The sequence below is a fragment of the Apium graveolens genome, chromosome 4 (assembly GCF_009905375.1).
Source record: "Apium graveolens cultivar Ventura chromosome 4, ASM990537v1, whole genome shotgun sequence".
Classification (NCBI taxonomy): Eukaryota; Viridiplantae; Streptophyta; class Magnoliopsida; order Apiales; family Apiaceae; genus Apium; species Apium graveolens.
Window position 1 is genome coordinate 265945473 of NC_133650.1, and position 22677 is coordinate 265968149.

The 22677-nt window shown below is 29.7% G+C and overlaps 2 protein-coding genes across 3 annotated transcripts; both read right to left on the minus strand.

The window, feature by feature from the left end:
* Positions 1 to 4577: 4577 nt before the first annotated feature.
* LOC141717125 (pre-mRNA-splicing factor cwc22-like) lies at positions 4578 to 14930 on the minus strand. Of its 2 annotated transcripts, none has more exons than XR_012573534.1 (2): positions 14593 to 14930; positions 4578 to 4853 (listed from the first exon to the last, which is right to left on the minus strand). XR_012573534.1 is itself a non-coding variant. In XM_074519235.1 (2 exons), the coding sequence occupies exon 2, from the start codon at positions 7618 to 7620 to the stop codon at positions 6379 to 6381; it is 1242 nt and encodes a 413-aa protein (XP_074375336.1). In that variant the 5' UTR covers positions 7621 to 7669; positions 14593 to 14930; the 3' UTR covers positions 5543 to 6378. The 2 variants fall into 2 exon arrangements, 1 of the variants encoding a protein (XP_074375336.1); XM_074519235.1 differs by lacking the exon at positions 4578 to 4853 and adding an exon at positions 5543 to 7669.
* A 3411-nt stretch (positions 14931 to 18341) lies between these two features.
* On the minus strand, positions 18342 to 21755 carry LOC141720935 (uncharacterized). Its single transcript, XM_074523636.1, has 3 exons — positions 21467 to 21755; positions 21180 to 21329; positions 18342 to 18685 (listed from the first exon to the last, which is right to left on the minus strand). Exons 1-3 carry the CDS (start codon positions 21641 to 21643, stop codon positions 18542 to 18544), a joined length of 471 nt encoding a protein of 156 aa, XP_074379737.1. The 5' UTR covers positions 21644 to 21755; the 3' UTR covers positions 18342 to 18541.
* Between the last annotated feature and the right edge of the window lie 922 nt (positions 21756 to 22677).

Here is a 22677-nt window from a genome sequence, read left to right on the forward strand (position 1 = left end):
ATTGCACGCCCAAAATGGAGTTACGAAACTCCCAAAAAATCAAATTTAATGTGGACATACGGGCTGTAACGCATGTACGTAATGCGTTACAACACTGTTGAGCCATTTACGCGTGTAACGCATTCCGTAAATGCGCAACAGTGTGTAACGCATTCACGGAATGCGCAACACACCCCGCGCGTGCGACTCACACGCCCGCACAGCCGCAGCAGGTTTTTGCCTCTTTTTTTTTTTCTTTTTTTGTTTTCCCTGCCAATGCCTGTTGGTCTTTCTGCCTCCAGCCGTTACAAAAAAAAAGTAACTAACCCCCTTTCCTTTACTCCCTTAATTAATAACTCTTATTAATATTTTTATTATTTTAATTTTATTATTAATAAATTAATCAACATTTAATTAATAAATTAATATAAATCAAAATAATATGATTTCTTAAATCAGGGAGTAGCAGAAAAATACCATATCAGCCATGGGTCCTTGTGCAAATTTTAATCATAATTATTCACATGCATAATTATTTCATGAATTTTAATTAAAACAATTTTAAAAAATTCATAACAAATAATCTACACATCACAAAATTATGAAAAATACCTAGATGATCTATAACACTTGTAGAACCCAGATCAGTAGTCAAAATCTCATGCAAAAATTATTTCGAATTAATTCATAATTAAATCCAAATAAACTTGCAAAAATCATAATAAATCCATACATGCATTAAAAAATCTGAAATTTTTTATATGAATCTCTATATGCAAAACCTAGCTCTGATGCCAATGATGGAATTTACGGATGAGCGGAAGCGTGAAATAATATTTATTCCGTAAATGCCATATACCGCACATATAGAAAAACGTATAAAAGGGAAAAACTGAGGAATCGAAACCATACCTCGTGAATCGAAGCTTTATAAAATTGGAGTGCTAGCAGTTGCTCCTCAGTGTGTGAAGCACTCTACCAGTATCCACCAAGAACGATCCGCTTCGATGAACCTTTTTATAAAACTAAGCTTTTATAAAAATGGAGTTTTGGGAGAGAGAGAGAGAAGAAGAAGATGGAGGCTAGGGTTTTCACAAAACCAAAATTGTGTGTGTAGTGTATTTGAGCCATCCATCTCATTCTATATATAGGACTCTCCTAGGGTTTGATAATATATCTTTATATATATTAACCCCCACATTTTATCTTCATAAAATGCTTTAATAATAATTAAAACTATTTTAATCATTATTTCTTTTTCTTAACTATTTAGAAAAATAATTCTCTCTCTCATTATTTCATCAAAGAAAATATTCTTTTATGGTGTGACCCTGTAGGTTCAATATTATGCCGATAGTAGAAATAAATAATAATAAACTTTTATTAATTATTTATATGAATATTAAAATTCACTAAATATAATTAACTGATTAATTATATTTATTCTACATCGTGAGTGATGCTTCTCAACATATCGCGACTATCCGGATAATATGAATTCACTGCTTAGAATACCAAGAACCTGTCAGTGAATAATTACCGTACAATCAATTCCTTCTACCCTCCAATGTCCTGATTAAATACAAGGCATGGATCTTGTGTCAAGCCTATCTAATTTAATCATTTGATTTCCCATTCACTATGCTCAGTTCTATGTAAATTAGAAACTCCTTTCTAATTTCATTCACTCTGGCCAGAGATTCCTGAACTAGCATAAGTGGATCAGCTTTGAACATTCTCTTCCTTCACTGGAAGGGGTAGATCCTTTATTGATCATACACTATCTTCGTGTATAAATTCCTATACCCAGTAGAGCCCTAATAATTGTCCCTGGAGACTAAGAACTAAACCAAAGCATAGTTCAGTGTACACAAGATGACTATGATGACCTCAATTCTAAGGATACTTGTACAACTATCACTATGTGAACAACTGCTGACACGTGAGTGAACTCCATCAGTTGTTCAGCTGTGCGAGTCATGTTCAGTGAACTTATTCTATAATAAGCACCTACATACTAGCTATAGTGTCACCACATAAATATCTACGAGAACAGACATCCTTCATAATGAAGCAAGCATAGTATGTACCGATCTTTGCGGATTATTAATTACCAGTTAGTAATCCTATGACCAGGAACTTTTTAAGTTTAGAGTTATCATCTTTTAGGTCTCACTCTTATGATCTCATCATAATCCATAAAAAGCTTTACTCTAAACTATGATATATCTTATTTAAACACTTAAATAGATAGAGCCCGTAATAAAAACAAAACAAATCTTTTATTAATATCAATGAAATCAAAACAGATTACATAAAAGTTATTCCTAAATCCTCATACGTGATTGGACTTAGGACATAACTCTTTCACGGGACGCGTAACTTGTTCCCGTTTTTTAAATCAACTCAAGACTCTAATTTCGCCATATTTAACCGATGATTAGAAAAGTGACTTATATAGTCAAGACTACTTCCTCGAGGAAACTCAAGACGACCAATTTCCAAACTCTCACGAAGAACTCTCTCTCTGAACTCTAAGGTACGAGGGCTGAGTGGCGGAGATACCTTAGACGCTACCTCGACGCCCGAGAAAAGTTCGACTTCGTTCATAAAGTCGAAAGATTTACACGAGTTTAAGTTAGGAATTTCTAGATTATCTAAATTTATAACAGATTCTTCGTCTCCTTCGTCTAGAGGACGTTTCTCAGGATTTCGAAAAGGATTAGAAGAAAAAGAACCGGGATCAGCCATGGATTCCAAAGAAAACAGTCAAGAAAACGCTCAGACAATCAAGATTTGGAGATGAAGAATGCAATTTAGAAATCTGAAACAGCTACGTCAAAAACCTAAGTAAAATAAAACAGTTAAAATAAAAAAAAAACTTACAAAGGAGGTGGCAAAGCCCGGAGAGAGGATTGGTCCATTTAAAATAAGCACTGTAGCTTCCGCTTGATAAAAGAGAAGGAAGATGAAGAGTTTTTTCATATTTAAATCATCACACTCCTTTCTCACCCACATGCATAATTATGCAGGAATAGTAAAAAAATATATATAATAGAATAGTATAATAAAAAATATATATAATAATAATAAATTAAAAATTTTAACTTTATTTCTTTTTATTTCCTTCTTATTTTTTGCAGGTCATAAATAGATGTCGCAACAGCAAATCTAAAGATATTGCAACAATATTCGCGGGGGACAAATGTTGGGCCCCATAATAGGGAAAAAAGTAAAGATATTAGATAGGACTAGAACTAGAAGATAAGAGTTTCTAGATAAAAAGCCCAATAAGGGCCCATTTGTAAGAAAAAAGGCCCAATTAGGGACCCCTATAAATAGAGCATATTTGTCCTACTTGTAAAGGGTTGGAAAATAATATCAATAAAGAGTATTGTTCCTCATTTAAATATGATTCAATATTAGGATCATGAATATTGAAGAGATATTTACAAACAACTTTAATGCTTTGTTTGCACTTTGTAGGCAGATTTTGTCCCTGACAAGCCTGGACGGAGTGAAAACTGAAGAGGGTACCTGGGTTTTTCATTTCAAATTTCTCAAGCAATCAAATCAGATGTTGTGTTGGAGTTTCACTTCCTAACATGTTTCTGTACTCGATGCGTTCTGTTCTGGTAATAAAGTTATTCAAGTTGAAAACGTTCTTCAGTCAATTTTTTTGCTAACATAATCAAGCCAACCCCAAGTCTAATACCACACATCAGAAAAATGAATATAATTTAACTGATTCTTAGAAACAAACATTACCATAATTAAATTTCAACATTTGCAGTCTATATTATTTAACAAAATAACCAAATAATATTGTACAATAACCGATTTCCATCTTTCTGTAATCAGAGTAAACGTACTGGAGTCGTAGAATTTCATTAACTATCAGCAAATGGGGATCCCTGCAGGCTGCTTTGAGAAAGAACTTAATATAAATTTGTAAAGTTCAAGACCAAGTCTCACTGATATAATGGTATTATAGCTCTGTTGTATAATCTGGCTCCGGTATACAACTTCTACTTGACAGACTAATCTTGAGTCCTCATATGCATTTTTCTTTGTTCATTAGTTCTCTGGGATGAAAAATGAGTTTGGATCCTCTCTCACTTCTCTTTTTCATTGCTACTTATCGTTTCCGAAAAAAATTCTATAATTATGCCAAATTTGAGCCTGATCAAACTTATGTTGTAATTTTTTCTTATTATCACACTCATGAAAACCAAAATATCATAATCATCATGAAAGTTAAATGTTTCACAAATTTTGTTTGTAATGCAAAATAATTAGTACTGCAACATAATAGTAAAGATAATCCATTATACAGATTAATATTATATCCCAGTATACAATTTTCAGATTAATATTAAAACTGAAATTGAATTATATAGGTGGAATAAAAGATCCAGTCTTCTTATATTTCACAAACGAAACAGCTTTTGATTTGATTCTCCGAAGGCCATTTTTCTTCTCTAGAACTTGTATTCTTTTTTCTTTTCTGCCAAGTATTTCTAGTAGTCTTCACAGGCAACAAGTACATTTGGAGCCTGTGAATGATTATAAAGTTTGGATCCATTAATGACATATTTTTAAGAATGTGATTCTCAGTGGTCAGGTATTCTGACAAAGATATAGAGCAACACAAGTCACAGACACTAAACATAAGTGAATACAGCACAGGCCATGGCTGTACTTATCTCAATGATGGCTGTCTTGATGTATGCAAAAAAATACACACTCTTCTACAAGAAATAAGAAAATAAATCTTTATATACTGAGGATGTCCATAATACCATTAAGAACACATTAGGTTTGTGACTTGCAACTCGGCCCTGGAAAGCTCAACCTCTAACTCCGCGCTAGGCCTGCTCATCCAAAGATAAAATTTCACTAATAAGCTGGTGAATGAAACCAGAGAACAAGCAGAGAAGGAAAACTAAATTAAACTATATTTTAGATGTATCTGCACATTAATCCCATGTGTTACCAAAACTATCACTACATAAAAACCAACTTTATTGTTTTGACATCGACTATCAATCTATCATCCTTCAGGATAATTTTCTAGTGCAGTCTAGATTAAATCATAAGAAGAATCTGCTTTACATTCTGCTCCTGCACTGACCGAACAATCAATGCCTCCATTCAGCAATAGGCTTCCCAGTCTCTTAATCTGAAGAACAATTGTTCCAGAATACATTCCCTTACGAGTTCTGACCTAAAGCCTCGAGGCACTCCCCAACTCATCCTACCAGTTGACCAGTCAGGAAATTAAGATGTACCATTACCAAACTATAACATAAAATTAACAGGAAGATGCATAAAGCAGTACTGTATATTCACAAAAAAAATTAACAAGACACCAGAAAGCATACAACATAAACCTTATGGCCATAAAGGTTGTAGAGATTGTGAAGCCATTTTGATGATGCAGAAGATTACAAATTAAACTAAAATGTAAAATGACAACAGAAAACAACAAAATATATCTAATACCGTAGTTGAAGCTTTGTGAATGAGAGAACAGAGAAGCTCTTGTATTTATGAAGCTGTATATTAAAACCAGATAAGCTTTACACAAAGAGACAGGAACTTGGAAACCGGCAATATAGTACTGAGGTCTTACACTTGTACAATATATATTACCACTTCTTCGAGCCTAAGACATAAGTTCTATACACATAAATCCATATAAGATTACGAGAAATTGGATATCAGACTTTGGTCATGGGGGTAAATAGTTACTGCAAATCTATTGTTTCAGCGAAAATCTAGAAACTTTCATTTTTTCAGGAGATAAATGTACAATCTTCTTTAAAATCTCCTTCTCTTCTTGCGTCTATCATTCCCTTCGCTTCCAGTGCTTGATAAACCTGATTCTGAATCGGAACAAGATACAGAGTCATCTTCAGATTCAGAAACTGGCTTTTGCTGCTGCATGATAAGGCGAGGCATATTCTTCAAGTACTCTCTCAAATTTTCAGTGATGCCACCAAGCCCAATAGACGTGAAAAAGTTGATTGAAAATCTTGTGTTCTTGGGATTGTCTTTTGGAAAAATTGACTCCAAAGACTCCTGTACTTTAGGATCATTGTTGAGCCTCTCATTCAGAAGGCGAATGCCAAGGTACTCCGATAATTCCTGGAAAAGAATTTTAATGAAAATACGAGACGAGGAAGTAGTGTGCTCCTCTGTCAGCTGTATGTAAGCTAGAACATGCCAAGGTAGAGAATCGGTGACAAGAAGATGGGCAAAGAATTTTGCCACATTCCGTAGCTTATTTGTCTCAAGCCTGTGAATCATTGAATATTGCTGCATAAAGCACTTCTCAAACTTTCCCTGATAAACCTTATTAAATAGGCAAAATCTTTGACCGAGAAGACCATAATATCAGCGATAAGTTTTTTCTTGGCTGCAGCATTCTAGCAACATAATGCATACCTCCATCTCTTGTCCAGGCTCTAGCTTGAGCTTCAAAAGCTTATGACCAGCTTCCTCAAAATCAGCACTAGACATGATTATTAAGTATATCGTCCTTCGAAGATTCACAAGATTTGTCTCTGTTTCATCTCTAATTTTCATCTGCTCCACTTCATCCTCGTCATCATCTGCTGCTACATCCGAGCCTTTTTCATCCTCAGACTCCTCTCCAAGCAGAGTTTTCTTTAATTTTTCATAGATTTGTTCGCTTTCAATAAACTGTGTATCAGGCCTGAAAATATCCAAAGCAATCTCAGGATCTATCTGATCTACAAGTGATATTTCATGGGTCAACTGATCTTCTTGCTCAACCAGGTCTAGCTCCTGACGGATAGCAGGGTAACCCTGAAACATAGCCTTTCTTAAAGCAAACAGACCTTCAATCAAAAACTGAACCCTCTTGTCAATCTGTCCTTGATGAAGAATCCCCCGAAAACGTTCAAAAACACCATGCAAGCCTCGAGGACAGACATCTTGTAAAATCGACCCACATTCTGTAACAAATCCAACAGCCACTTCCACACTATCATCACTAGGATTCTCCAACAACATCGTAAGCAGTTCCAACGCAACAAGCTCATAAACCACCCGTTGATTCACAAGATGTGCTAAAAACTTAACACCGGCTAGTAATTGCCTCTTATCATTCCTCTGATACGACTTCTGCACTTGCAAAACAATCCTCCTCGAGAAAAGATTACCAACATCAGGAAACTTAGCATTAACAATCGCGACAAGTGAAGCAAAGACATCAGTAAAGCCAGGACAGGCCATCTGAGACTTAATACAAGCGCGACAAAACAAGCCTCTGCCTCGAATAAGATTCTCAGAAAAAAGCTCAGGTACAATATTCTTGATGTTGGTAGCATTAACCTTATTGACTAATCCATTAATACTTTTTCGCAACGCGTCCCATGTCAATCTTTGATACTCTACACTACTCGTGCCCTCAACTTTCTTGATCATTGTAGCTAATTTGATTGGTGGAATATAAACGCTAACAGCCTTGCGATCACGATCAGATTTATTATATTTTGAATCTCTATCTCTCTCTCTCTTTTTGAACACTTCATTGTATCTATCACAAGTTGTAGCACAATCTCTCTTATATGTATTGTATTGTGATTTGTGACCTTGCTTCTTGTCTAACATCTTCCTACGTTGATCTGTGTCCCTTTATATAGTAATATGTTTCCGAAACCTGATAGGATTGTGTTCCAAAACAGAATAGGAATGTAAAAAGAGCTGCGATTTTTATATTAGAATTTTGACCGACATGGTATTAAAGTTAGACAGGGGTTACTGACATAAGACATTCCTGTAATAATTGGGCTACCTAATCTATTTGGGCTGCCAGAGCGTAAGTTATTCGGTCCAATTAATTCGACCCTGTGAACTATTAAGAGGTGGTTTGGTTCATAAGACGGTATGAGTTTGGAATAAGGAATCGGATTAGACTGGTATGGGGTCGAGGAATCATTTTTGTATCATGTGTTTGGTTCAGTGGTGGAATGAAATATGTTTCATTTAAATATTTTTGATTTATTGATTGAATTAAAGTTTTATATATTTCATATGTCGAATTTAAGTTTTTATACAACTTACAAACAAAAAACAATTAAATATAAGTGTTTAAAAAATTAAAATTTTAAATTTTAATGTTAATTTATAATTTTTAAAATAAATAAAAATAAAATATTACTATTTTTTATTAATTAAAAATAAGCATAACTTATTAAAAATTAAATATGATATTTAAGATATATGTTTTAAGATTGTACTTAACTTTATAAGTAATGAAATAATGAAATTTATTTTGATACCTCATACCCCTCTCTCAAACCCACCTCCCCCGAGAGTATCAAATCTAATTCCAGACGGGTATAAGGAATGTGTATCAGATTTTAAAAACAGTCGGTCAAACACCAGGTATGAGTTTGGAATGAACGAAACTCATACCTGATACCAGAATTAGCTGAACCAAACGACCCTAAATAGATGGATTTTGTTATCAATAAATTGTCTACAAACATGTGATGAATTAATATTTTAGCGACATCAGTGTAATCTCTTCTATATATAATATAAGAACAGGATAATAATATTATTAAAATTAAAAAGTCTCATTAAAAAATTAAATTATCCATATTTTTAATAATTTTTATAAAAAATGTGGTTTGTTAGAATAGAACTCCGACATATTTTATTTACATATACAACCTCATACCACTACATTATACTGTCACGTAAATATGCTAAATGAATATTTTATTTAACTTCAGAAGATAGTTACTTGAATTCCGCAAAAAAAAATAATTACTTGAATATTTGTACAGTTAATTTTAAAAAATTAAATTTTGGATCTAAAATTAGGCATAGTACATAAATAGATTATTATCTTATTTATTAAATATTTTTTAGTTTGAAAATATACCTCATGTATTTTTAACTTTTTTATTATAAAAAGTAATAAAAATGTACATATATAATTTTAAAAAAAATATTGAAAATAAAATCGTTTATATATAAATAATCTATATCGGTATTACATATTTAGATTAGTTCGAATAATAATGAGTCAATGTATTTTAGTTTATTTCGAATTTGAAATCAGAACTTGGCCTATTGTTAAAAAAAACTTTAAATTTGACTATATGACCCGGCCGAAAAACATCGTCACATTCTATATTTAGTAAATTTAAATTACAAATTCGGCGATAATATCTTACCAATAATGTGAAACTTTGATTATAAATTATAAGGAGCTCTCCTTTTTTAATATCTTATGTTGATATAAATTAATGTTAATATAAATTAATGTGTTTGAGGTCTTTATAAGATTAAGTCAATTGATAATTTGTAATAGAATTACTAACTCCACTAGTAGCGTATTATTATTTTTGGGACTTGTCCCGATTTTAAAAATATTCGAAATTTGATATGTGATCAAACGAGATTTGTTAAAAGTACGATGATATATTAAATCGATTTATTTTTCATTTTTCACTTTAAAAAAACTAGCTTTTAAAAAAAATAAAATAAATAAGTAATATTCATTGATCAAGATAATATTATAAAAATATTTTAAATTATTTTAATATTTTGAATTATTCAAATAAAAGTTATATTTATACTATATAATAGCATTTCACTCGATGTATTTTATATTATTTAAAGAAAAAATATATGTTGTTCAATAATTTGTAGAAATTAACCAGTTCAACTGATATTTATAAAACTTTATCGAATTGAAAAATATTTAATTTTAGGAGAATAATGTACAATATTATCAAATTATTATATGAAAAAATATTAGAGTCGTACTGAAAAAAACTTAAAAACATTTTAATAACGATATAATTACAATTTTTCCTTTGAATTCTTGAAAAATTCAATAAAAAGTCTTTACAATATATAATTTTTTTTTATTTTACAACCATAATTGATATTTGGTTGCGTAAAAAATAGACATGGATTGTTTGTTAGTGATAATATGAATACGTAAATTATTGCAATTTATTTATTGCATAATTTTAATTTTTGAATAATTATAAATGCATGTTATTTAAGTAATCAGTTGTCTCGTTAGATATTAATAATGATTTTACATGTACATGAATAAGATATTTAGCATATAAATATTTGAAACCATTGTAATTTACTAAGAAATACGATAATTTACATGCAGACACACACATATAATTTAATCTTACTTTATTAACAGTAGTGTAAATATAAAACTAATATTTTTTCATACATACGTTTAATTTCAAAAACTAACATTTTTATTAAAATCAATTTTTATATTAACGGTACTATATATTTTACATTATTATATATTATGAATACAACTCATTTTGACTTCAGATATACATTTTTTTATCTTTTTAAATTGAGTAAGTTAATTATAAGTTAGTAGTGAACTTAAAAATAATATAAATCAGTATATATAGTTTTTTTAAATAAAATTTGAAATTTATGGTTAACTCTATATTCAACATATGTGTTAATTTTTAGCTTTTTTTGTAAACATACTAAAGACATTCTACATATTAAGTTTAATTGTTTTTAATCATTTTATTTTAAGTGTACACTAAATATCTTGTTTAATTCATTCCTTAAATACAAATTATATAACACAAATAAATAAATAAATATATATATATATATATATTATTTAATTAGCTATATCAAAAATGTTGTGTAATTTGATAATGTCTAAGCATCTCCGATGGTTCAAAACCCTTAGCCAAATTATCTACGTGGCACCTAAGTGGCAATAGTTAGAGATTATGTAAAATTTCAAGCACTCCAACCATAGTTGTCCTTAGCGAAAAATATAGATAATCACATTTGGTTGGCTCTATTTATCGAACCACTAAATCTCTTAGATATACTTTTTCTATCATAATTATATATATTATTATTGGAGTGCTTCTCCTTTCCTTAGGTAAAATTTTACATAATTCTTGATTTATCATATTGTAGTTAACATTTTTTCTGATTTTTATTGGAGATGCTTCTATTTAAAAACTTGTGCCTCGCACCGGAGTCACATGTTATTATGATAGTATGTTGATACATGGACATAATTTTTGGTCCCGAAGATATATTATTGGAGTTCAACTAATTGAAACTGTCATATTCTTCTTAATAAATTATTTATAATTATTTGTCAGAAACACTTGCAAGGTGTGCAAAACCTTAAAATATTAGATTTAATATAACATAATGATTGATTAATGAAAGAATTAAATCTAGAGGTAAGTATTGGTTAGGAAATTCAAGAGATCAACTTATAAAATGCACCAGGAGATGCCAGCGAAATGTTGGTACAGTCATTATACTTTTTATTGGAGGTCAACTCCCAGGGAGATAATCAATTAGCAAAAAAGGAGCGTGAGTAGATAAAATTGGAAGGACGATGATTTCGGCAAGCCGCATGCTAGTGACGGAGAAAGATGGATGGAAAGTAGCAGTGATAGAATTAAATGTATATTTTAAGAAGTAGTTTTGATGAACATATTTGCTAATAAAAATAGAAAAACTCGTATAGGGGGGGAATTTCTCGAAATACAAATACTCAACCAACATTTTAATCTACCATCTGCAGACTGGATTTTGACACAAGTTGTTTATCTTAATATAAATAAAAAATGCAAACTCACTAGCTACGATATTAAAATACGTACTCTTTTTAAGTAGGTTTATAACATGGAATTATATATATGAAGCACGCATTTGTCGAAGACAAAATTTAGTCCTCTTTGGTTGGATTATTTGGATGAAGTACCTGAGACATCAACATTATGTTTTGTATGTTTTTATTGTTTAAACTATTCTAATAACTCGTGCAAGAAACATGTCATTTTCAATTTTTTTTTTATGAATCATGCAATTATAATGTTCTTAGTTATTTTATTATTTATAAATGTTGTACAATGTCTAACGTATATCAAATACAAATTGATTGTTTGTCAATGTGTATTATTTTTATACAAGATATTATCAAAATACACAACGTTTCCAATATAGCTCATTAAGCAAAATATATATATATTCTTATTTGTGTTATATAATTTGTATTTAATGAATGAATATAAACATAATAGTCAGTGTACGTTTAAAACGAAACGATTAAACTTAATCTATAAAGTGGCGTTAGTTTGTTTACAAATAAAAAATTAAAAATTAACATATATGTTGAATACAAAGTTGACCAGAAATTTTGAATTTTATTTAAAGAAATTAAATGTACTGATCTATATTATTACCGAGTTCACTAATATCTTACAATTAATTATTCAATTTAAAAATATAAAAAATGCATAACTGAAGTTAGAATGACTTGCAATCATGATATATAATAATGTAAAATTTACATTACTGTTAATATTACTGTTAATATAAAAGTTGATTTTAATTGAAAAATGTTGGTTTTCGAAATTCAATGTATGTATGTATTAAAAAATGTTAGTTTTTAATTTACATTATTGTTACCAAAGTAACATTAAATTATATGTGTGTGTTAGTATGTAAATTATTGTATGTTAAATTTCTTAGTAAATTACGATGATTTCAATTATTTATGTGCTAAATATATGGTTTCTGTACATGTATAATTATTATTAACATCTAATGAGACAATTGATTGGTTAAATAAAATGCATTAATAATTATTCAAAAATTAAAATTATGTAATAAATAAATTTTAATAATTTATATATGGTATTCACATGACAAACAATTCATATCTATTTTTACACAACTGAGTATCAATTATGGTTGTAACATAAAAATAAAGTATATATTGTAAAGACTTATTATTGATATTCATGAATTTTTTTCAAGAATTCGAAGGAAAAAATGTAATTATATTGTTATTTAAACCTTTTTAAGTTTTTTTCATTACCACTCTAATATTTCTTCATATAATAATTTGATGACATTGTATACTATTCTCCTAAAATTTAATATTTTTCAATTCGATAAAGTTTTATAAATATCAGTTGAACTAATTAATTCATTCAGATTATTGAACAATATATAATTTTTCTTTAAATAGAATAAAATGCATTGTATCAAATGTTACAATATATTACGGATATAACTTTTATTTGAATAATTCAAAATACTTGTACAATATTATCTTGATCAATGAATATTGATTGTCTAAAAGAATTCTTTTTAAAAGGCTAATTTTTTAAAATGAAAAATAAAAAATAAATCGATTTAATATATTATCGTAACTTTAAAAAATCTCATGAGATCTCATATCAAATTTCGAATATTTTTAAAATCGGGTCAAGTCCCGAAAACAATAATGCGCTACTAGTGAATTTGTAATTTTAATACAAATAATCAATTGACTTGATGCTATAAACACATCAAACACATTAAATTATATTAAAATAAAATAATAAAAAATTCACATTATTGGTAAGATATTCTCGCCGAGCTTTTAATTTAAATTTACTAAACATAGGTTGTGACGATGTTTTTCAGTCAGGTCATGTAGTCAAATTTCGAGTATTTTTTGAAAAATGGGCCAGAATCTGATTTCAAATTCGAAATAGACTAAAATTCATTGACTCATTATAATTCGAACTTATCAAAATATTTAAAATACCAATATAGATTATTTATATATAAGCGATTCTATTTTTAATATTTTTTTTAAAAAATTATATTCGTACATTTAATTTCTTTTTATAATAATAGAATATGTTAAAAATATATTAGATATATTTTTAAACTAAAAAAAGATTAATTAATAAGATAATAATTCATTTATGTACTATACCTAATTTTGTATCTGAAATTAAATTCTTTAAAATTAACTATACAGATATTCCCAAGTAACTATTTTTTTTGCGAAACTAAAGTAACCGTCTTTAAAGTTAAAATAAAATATTAATTTAGCACACTTACATATCATGTGTATGATAAAAAACACATGTGAAAATACGGTATAGTGGTATGAGGCTGTACACGTGAATGAAAAATCTCGAGTTCGATTCCTAAAAAGCACATCTTTTATATAAATATTAAAAATATGGATAGTTTAATATTTTAAATGAGACTTTTTAATCTCACTAATATTATCCCTTTATTCTCCTATTATATATAGAAGATATTATATAATAATGAAAAACATTAGGCAATAACAAATGTGATCATATCAAATAGCAGTGTGACAGATGTCTAAAAACGATAAATAAAGTAATTATCTCTTCTACAAGACAATCTATAACGGAGTCGTAACCAATCAGGTAGCTCTTTAGTGGATATATAATGAAGAATCAGATCGAAACGGTAATTGTATTACTAGCAACAGATTAAATATAAATCAATAAATCATAGTAAACCATGATATCCAAATTATATTTCGGAAAAATGATGCAGAGTAAAAACAGAGGTCGTGATTCACATCGATTGAACAAAACACACACAAATTCAACATAACAAACATATTAATTCATGCAATTATACACAAACACAAAACAGGAAGCGAAAATACAAATAGAAAAAATGAACTCAAAAATAATAAAACAGTTGGTAACTAGTTTAAGTATAAACGAGATCAAGTAGATTAAAATGAAAAAAAAAACATAACAAACTCACTTTGCAAAGGCTGAAGTGTTAAATCTGGAACTCTAATCATGGTGAGAATTGCCTTTGTAAGTCGGTAACCTTCAAATAATAAGAGGAGAGGGAGAAGGTGACCATTGACAAAATTTCTGATAATAGGCCAAGTAATGGTGCAGAGAGTATAATTGCGGAGGCATCCATCAATGGGGTAGATGATTCCAAAATATTCTTCGATCTTTGACAAAAAAAATTCATGGATACACATAATGGCATAATCACTTCTTTTTTTGAAAACACGCTAATCACAAAATGTAAACCAGAAAGTTAATTCCCCTATCCTTGGAGACCACATGTTTGGACTTAAATTTCTAAGAGAAATATTGGTTCTTGGATAGTTGGTGTCGGGATCAGAGAGTATATTTTTTTATGAACACTTTAACCCTATGACCTGTTTGAAAAACTTAATTTCATTTAAAATTTTAGATTTGATCAAATAAGCTGTTTGGGTATTTGGATTTAGATTTTATTTGAAATCCAGGACATTCAAATATTAGTATAAATATGGGAATTTGAAATGACAAGTCAAATCCTGTCATTTGAAATCACTCGTTTAAAATGAAATGCAAGTTTCCAAACACTCTCCGAATTCATTTCTCCTGTTTCCCGTATTACACAACCAAAAAGATCTTTCGGAACTTATCGTCATCCTTAATTATTCCCTCATTTATCGTATAATAGTTTATTCGGCAGGTTAGATATTAATGTATACATATTACATAAAAGGTATATTTTAAGTAATAAAAATTAGGATTACGAGTTAGAATTCACTAAATAAATATTGAACATTATATCCTTATATATAATTAGAGTAAAGGAGATAATATGGTACGGTATGGGATGATATGTGATGATTTGGTCGTCATAGTCACTCATTAACCAAACAACTAAACTTATTTAATATCTAATAAAGACTCACTATCTATATCTTTACTAAGAAGAAGATTTTTATAAGTTTGTTAACACTCTTTTGAAAAACAAAACTAATACCCTAATATACATAATGTAGGCTATTAATTTATACAGAAAATTATCCTTATATATAATTAGAGTAAATGAGATAATATGGTACGGTATGTGATGGTTTGGTCGTCAGTCACTCATTAACCAAACAAATAAACTTATTTAATATCTAATAAAGACTCACTACCCTATATCTTTACTAAGAAGAAGATTTTTATAAGTTTGTTAACACTCTTTTGAAAAAACAAAACTAATAATGTAGGCTATTAATTTATACAGAAAATTATAATTTAACAAATTAGAAAAAAGTTATAATTATTTTATATTTAGTTATAAAGGAAAAATAATAAGAAGATATATTTTATATAAATATATACAAAGAATTTTTTTTATTAAAACTAAAAAAATTGAAAAAAAGGACACCATTAAAAATACATAAAAGTTACAACAATATAAATTATATGACTTTTTAACTAAACAACTAAACTTATCTAATATCTAATAAAGACTCACTACGTACAGAAGAAGATTTCAAGAAGAAGATTTTTATAAGTTTGTTACACTATTTTGAATAAACAAAACTAATACCCTAATATGTATAATGTATGCTATTACTTTATACCAAAAATTATAGTTTAACAAATTAGAAAAAGTTATAATTTGGTCAAAAGAGTTTTTTAATATTTGGTCATAAATGAAAAATAATAGGAAGATACATTTTATATAATTATAAACATAAAACTAAAAAAATTGAAAAAAGGACACCATTTGAAATACATAAAAGTTACAACAATATAAATTATAATTATATGACTTTATTTTTATATGTGTATCAAAATTTGGATAATAATACAAGTCAAAGAAATAGCACAGAATCAAATTTCATGTACTTAAAAATGCAACTAAAAATTTATATAAAAATTGACAAACAATTTCAGAAATTGAAATAATAATACTATTTATATTAAATATGAAATACATAAAAATTACAACAATATAAATTATTTGACTTTATTTTTATATGTGTATGGAAATTGGGATAATATTACAAGTAAAACAAATAGCACATAATCGTGTGCATGTATAATTAATAATAGCACATAATCGTGTGCATGTATAATTAATTAGCGAAAAAAATAATAACACTATTTATATTAAACACAAGTGAAAATCATGTATTCAATAAAATATATAGTAAATACAATCGAAGATAATTTTTATAAACAATACATAACATGAAAAAAATTTGTGTAACGAAAAATTTATATAAAGTTTTATAAAAATTCAAAAACAAATATAAATATAAAATAAATATGTAACAAACACATTAAAAATATAAATAAAAATTTCCCATACATTGCACCGGTATAAAGTTAGTATAATATAATATTGTTAGAGCATGTTTCTGATGAAATGAAATGATTAGAGGTTGTGTGCAAGGATTTGTTTTTCGGAAATGGCAAACTTGATTGTTCGAAACGTTTTAAGAAAATCGCGATCCGTGACTTGGAAAAAATCTGATGTACTTGTTCTATTTTCGAAAATTATTTATCTTTATTTTTTTGCAAATTTTTTGAAACAAGCTTAAGAAGATGGCTTGCGAGTAGGATAATATTGTATCAACTTCGCATCCAAGCTTAATAAGAATTTTCACACTCATGTTACTACACTGGCTTAGCACTTAGCAGCAATTATATAGGAAAATTGCCAAATTTAGTATGTTCTACCATAGGTGTATAAATTCATGTCATGCTAGCAGCAAAATTCTAGAGCGATAGTACAAGTTAAACTTTGATCAAATGGAGGTCACTGCTGAGAAGCTCTTAGAAAAAGAAATTGGGGGTGTGAAGGAATTGCTTAAGATAGACTGAAAACATTAAAACTATCACTTTCGATGAACTGAAAGCAGGCTTATGAAGGGTTCGTTCTGAACTCATGGAGTATGAAATCAAAGATCGCATTCATGCCCTTGCTCTTCGGATGAGCGCAGACATGTAGGAAACTCGTCAACATCATTTTGATGCGAGCATACTCGTGTACTGCCTTTCCTCACTAATCACAATTCTGCTACCGACAGTATTTAAGCAACCAAATGTGATCATAGAGTATAGTGCTGGGAAAGAGAGAAACTGTCCTCATTCTGCTGTTCTTCCACTAAATTCAGGTTGAGCATTGGACATTTTATCTCAATTTCAAAAATTGTTTCAAGTGCTAAACATCTCGATTCAAACTTTACTGCGTAGTACCATGCTGAATCCACAGTTGGCGGAGGGCTGTTAAAATTACACAACGGGCGAGGCTGATAAAACGGATAATTCACACATATGAATAACTGCAGGGTGTACAATGCACAACATACATATATGTATAATCGACATTTTATATTTCCAAAGCTTCCATAAGTTGCATTAAGGTGAAAATGGCTCGTTTCCCCAATCTGGTGAAAACACACATTTCTCTTTATAATGACATTTTTGTTCTAAATTAGAGTAAACTGTGTATTGCTTACAACTTGAAACACGATTATAAAATCTTAAAATTTACCGCATTTCTGTCCTTGTTAAGCCCACACAACCAGTTTCTTTGATTTTGTAGTAAAAATTGTCTCAAATAAAGCATATTCAAGCATATCCACTTAACAATGCCATCACATGATTGCAAAACAAACAGTTCCTGGTTTCAGGATTAATCATTTGCCCCAATCACCATTGCAGTTACTCCATGCACAATGCATAGAGAATTGCATATATAATACAGTAACATTGAGCATTCATGTAAAACAACTAAATTCAAATGAAATACGTGAAGTTAAAGTTTATTATGCTCCACAGCAGAACGAGATCACCTGCTAACAATGGCAGGTATGGGAATAAGTATAAGCTATATCTAGTACTGATTGTTCACGTTTCATGGACAATAATGCATGATAATAGTACAGCCTATCTAGATGCGGAAATGGTGCTCACAATTTACTGGAGACAGCAAGGTACTTTGTATGACGCCCATGAGCAACTACTTTTCCTGTCTTCTTCTTCCTCAGTTCCACAGTGACAACAGCAATGGCCTTGCCAACACGTAATACCTTGGATTCTATCTCGATTTCCTCCTGAGTAAACATAAAAATTTTGTTATGATTAAATTTGCTGAATGAAAGTTCAATTTAAAGACACAAACAATTGCTTTTAGCTGCCTCCGCAGAGAAAAAATATGGGGAAGTAATGGAGCAAAAAATCCACTTGCGTGAAAAGGAGACTGATTGACAAATAACAATAAATGACATGTTAATGCAAAGAAACACAAATTGCAGAATTTTAACACTAGTTTTCTTTATATAAAATAACCATATAAAGAAAACTAGTGTTAGAAACTCAAAGGAGGAAGCACAAATCCCAAAGATCTTTCCAAAGTTAAAATACAAAATCAAACCACCTTAACTAAAGATCCGTTCTACAGTCTCGAAACACACACTTACATGCTGTGTCGCTATAATGTATCGGTATACTAAAATAGCAAGAAGAAGCTATTACCAATCTGAAGTAGAATGCTCTACATCTCAACAAAAGCTCTACTTGATGTTTTCAAATGACAATTTAATTGACCTATCTTATCTATACATGAATAAGAATAAAGAATAATCTGAATACTGGAATTTGGAAGTTGAGTCTTACTTCCAAATATTCGCAAGATCGTGGTTAGCTGGCTAGCACATGTCTTGTAATAGGACTGAACATTTCGTTTTCATAGACATCGCGCCAATCTTTTGATTCAGTTTTTTAGTTAGACAACAAGTGCAGCTGGGCAGGAATGTAAAACACACACACACACACAGTAGCCCGAATATTAACTTCAGTAATATTTAATTACCCGGCAATTATATTAAGGTACTCATAAGGGAGTAAAGTCTTTATACGGCCATTCTTAGTGAATTTAAAAGAAAACATAAACAAGCAAAGAAACCCAATATTACTTCGTCTGGGTGCAATTTGCTGATTACCTACTCTGATTACAATTATATGGATGCATTATTGTATACCCTTTTTTCGAAACATAATGTTTACTTATTATATGTTCTTTAACTGTAACTGATTTTTTGACCCTTATACGACAAGTCAGATTACTTTTGCATGCTGAATAATCTACAAATTCATCTTCAGTTAAAAGCAGAAATCCAACAACGATAACACATTAAAGACATTTCAACTTTTGAAGGCATAAAATGAAGATCAAAAACATATTGGACACATACTTTTAAACCAAATACAATCGGAAATTACAAAACAATTAATTTTTCTTATCCTGGACATATATTTATGTATGTCATTCCATTTTCATCTGGAAAAGTATGCCACAAGGTTTGGGAGGAGGATTTCAATATATTATAATATTCATGAGAAGAAAGTCTACAAGAAAGTAACCTTGTTAGACAAGAATCCACCTTGTTCACCTAGTCTTGTTATTTAGAAAGATAAGAGGGGGTGTGAGAGAAAACGACAATCACACACTCGACAAACATAATCCTCAAACAAAGACAAAACAGTATGGGCCTGCATCGCTTGAAAGATTTTCTAGAATTGATACTTGTACCCTCTCTTCTTAATTTGAATATCGATAAATTGCAGCTATTACTTGTGAGTTACTCTGACTCTTAGGTTTGGCCAACGTACCATTGTCATATACCCAGACACAGTACTTTATTTCATGTGATATATTTTGACTTTAATATGTACACTTCGACCAACTGAAAGACCACATACGAGATGACAAATATTGAGAAGAAAGAATGCAAAATGAGGAAAAAGGAGAGAGAGGAGAAGACACCTGAGTTGCGAAGTTTTTTAGAAAAATATGTTTCATTTGAGTTCCTTTATAAATCATTTATAGCCTTTGCAATGAAATTTTAACTAAAATACTTGTTTAAAAAGCTATGTCATGTGCCCGTACCCCTGTCCATCCAAAAACTGGACAGTCCCCGTGTACCCAATTTTCAGATAATATGAGGCCGACAATTATATATGGGTGATGATGTCCCACACCCCGTACCCAATCTGGGGGTTAGTCATGTAAGAAGAACATATCTGTCTTATGTATTTCTGTACGTGTTCAAATTCTTTTCTTGATGAAGGAAACACATTGAGGTTAGGTGTCATTAATTGATCACCAAGTGACTTAGCCTATGATGGCTTTTAAGTTCTAACAAAGGCCTTGACTTGGTTCACGACTTTATTTCACAAGCAGTCAGGACCTCCATGTTCACACTTTAGGGGTATTGAGATTAGGATTATTATCTTGAATATTTTGAGACGTAGATCACTTTCATTCATATGAAGGATAGTTTCCACATTTCCACTCAAGTAGGTATTAAGATTTTCTTGTAAATTTTGGGATGAAACTTCGTTTCATTAATTTTTGTAAAGCTACTGAGCGAGGCACATTCCTTATTTCTGGGACTGAGTACGAATTCAATCCGAATGTTTGTCTGATTCAAATTTATGCAAAGGAACAAAAAACAGGGCAGCAAACACATTCTATTCTACAAAAAGATGCAAAATTTCGCAAATGAAAGGAATCGAAACAGGGTTATAATAGATAGAAATACATACACCAGCATAAGCAGCATCAACATAAGACACACTAATCTCGACGGAAACACCAGAACCAGGAGCAGAAATAGAATCTGTATAAATAGCAGCTGAGCCCAATATATCCACTATAGCAGCAGTGGCCCCACCGTGTAATGAATTAGCTGTGTTCTTTCCATTTTCAAGAAAATCAAGAACTCAATTAATAGTTGTGTTCTAACTATACTTGCACAAACATGTATCTATATAAACATAAAAGAATCAAGATATAAGAAAAACAAGAAAAGGGGGGTTGTTGAGTAACAGACCAGTAAACGAGGAGGGACAATCATGGAGCAGATGATCCGACCCGGTTCAACAAGATCAACTTTAATGCCTTGAACAATAAAAGGTTCAAAGAACTTGAAAGGCATGGTATCAACAATTGACCCATTTTTTGAATTGCCCTCTTGCTCTAACTGCTTCTTCACTTCATCCAAATTCATTATGTTTCAGTCAGGAAGTTTAATCTGACAAATTTACCAACAAAAACAGGTTTAATCTGACAACGAGTTTATATATGAAATGACACACATGTTGTTTATGTACGACTTTGACTTTATACTACGCCATAAAATGTTTTGTACTGCTTGTGATAAAATCAATTAGTTTCCCTCGGTAGAATAAATAACCATTTTCAAATAACAATTATCCAAAATATTTATTAGAATTTTATTAGCAGAATATTAGCTTGAGATTTCATTGACATAAGAGTGTCGGAATGATACTCATTGTGCAGCACAAAAGAGTATCAGCCCATATACTCTTTTGTTAGTGAATTAACATTCTTGTCACTGTAATATCATCTAAAATTTTAAAAATTTTAAAATTTTAAAAATATTTAAATTATTAAAATTTACTTTTATTCATTTTTTAAATATTTTTAAACCCCATATGAGAAATTGTTAAACCATAATTAAAAATTTAAAATATGATTCATGTTTAAATAATAAAATATTGAATAAATATATAAATTTTAAAATTGACAAAGGAGCATTATCCCGATATTCTACTGAAAGTGGCGTATCATCCTAATACTTATTATCAGTGGAGTATCCGATGGTTATTTAGGGCACCTTATTTCAGAATGAGTATTTTGGGCAAAAGAATATGTAAAATGAGGTATTTTAGTCATTTTTCCCTTTGACCGGATACGAAATCACCGTAGTTTGATTTTTACGCGTAATTTAAAGTGTATTGAGCATTTATTTATTTTAATTATTTTAGAAAAAAATGAATAAAACTTTAAATAATTAATAAATATATACAGTCAAAACACTTTAAATTACGCGTAACAGTTAAAGTGAACAAGTAATTTGATACGTATGGAGTATAATATAAGGACTTTTAACATTAATTCACGAGAGATATATCTTTAATTATGCAACTTAATCAAAATGTTATTTCTAATATTAGAAGATATCATATACTCATTTAACTCTTCTAAACATGTATTAAAGCCATTTCTTTTATAGTTTAA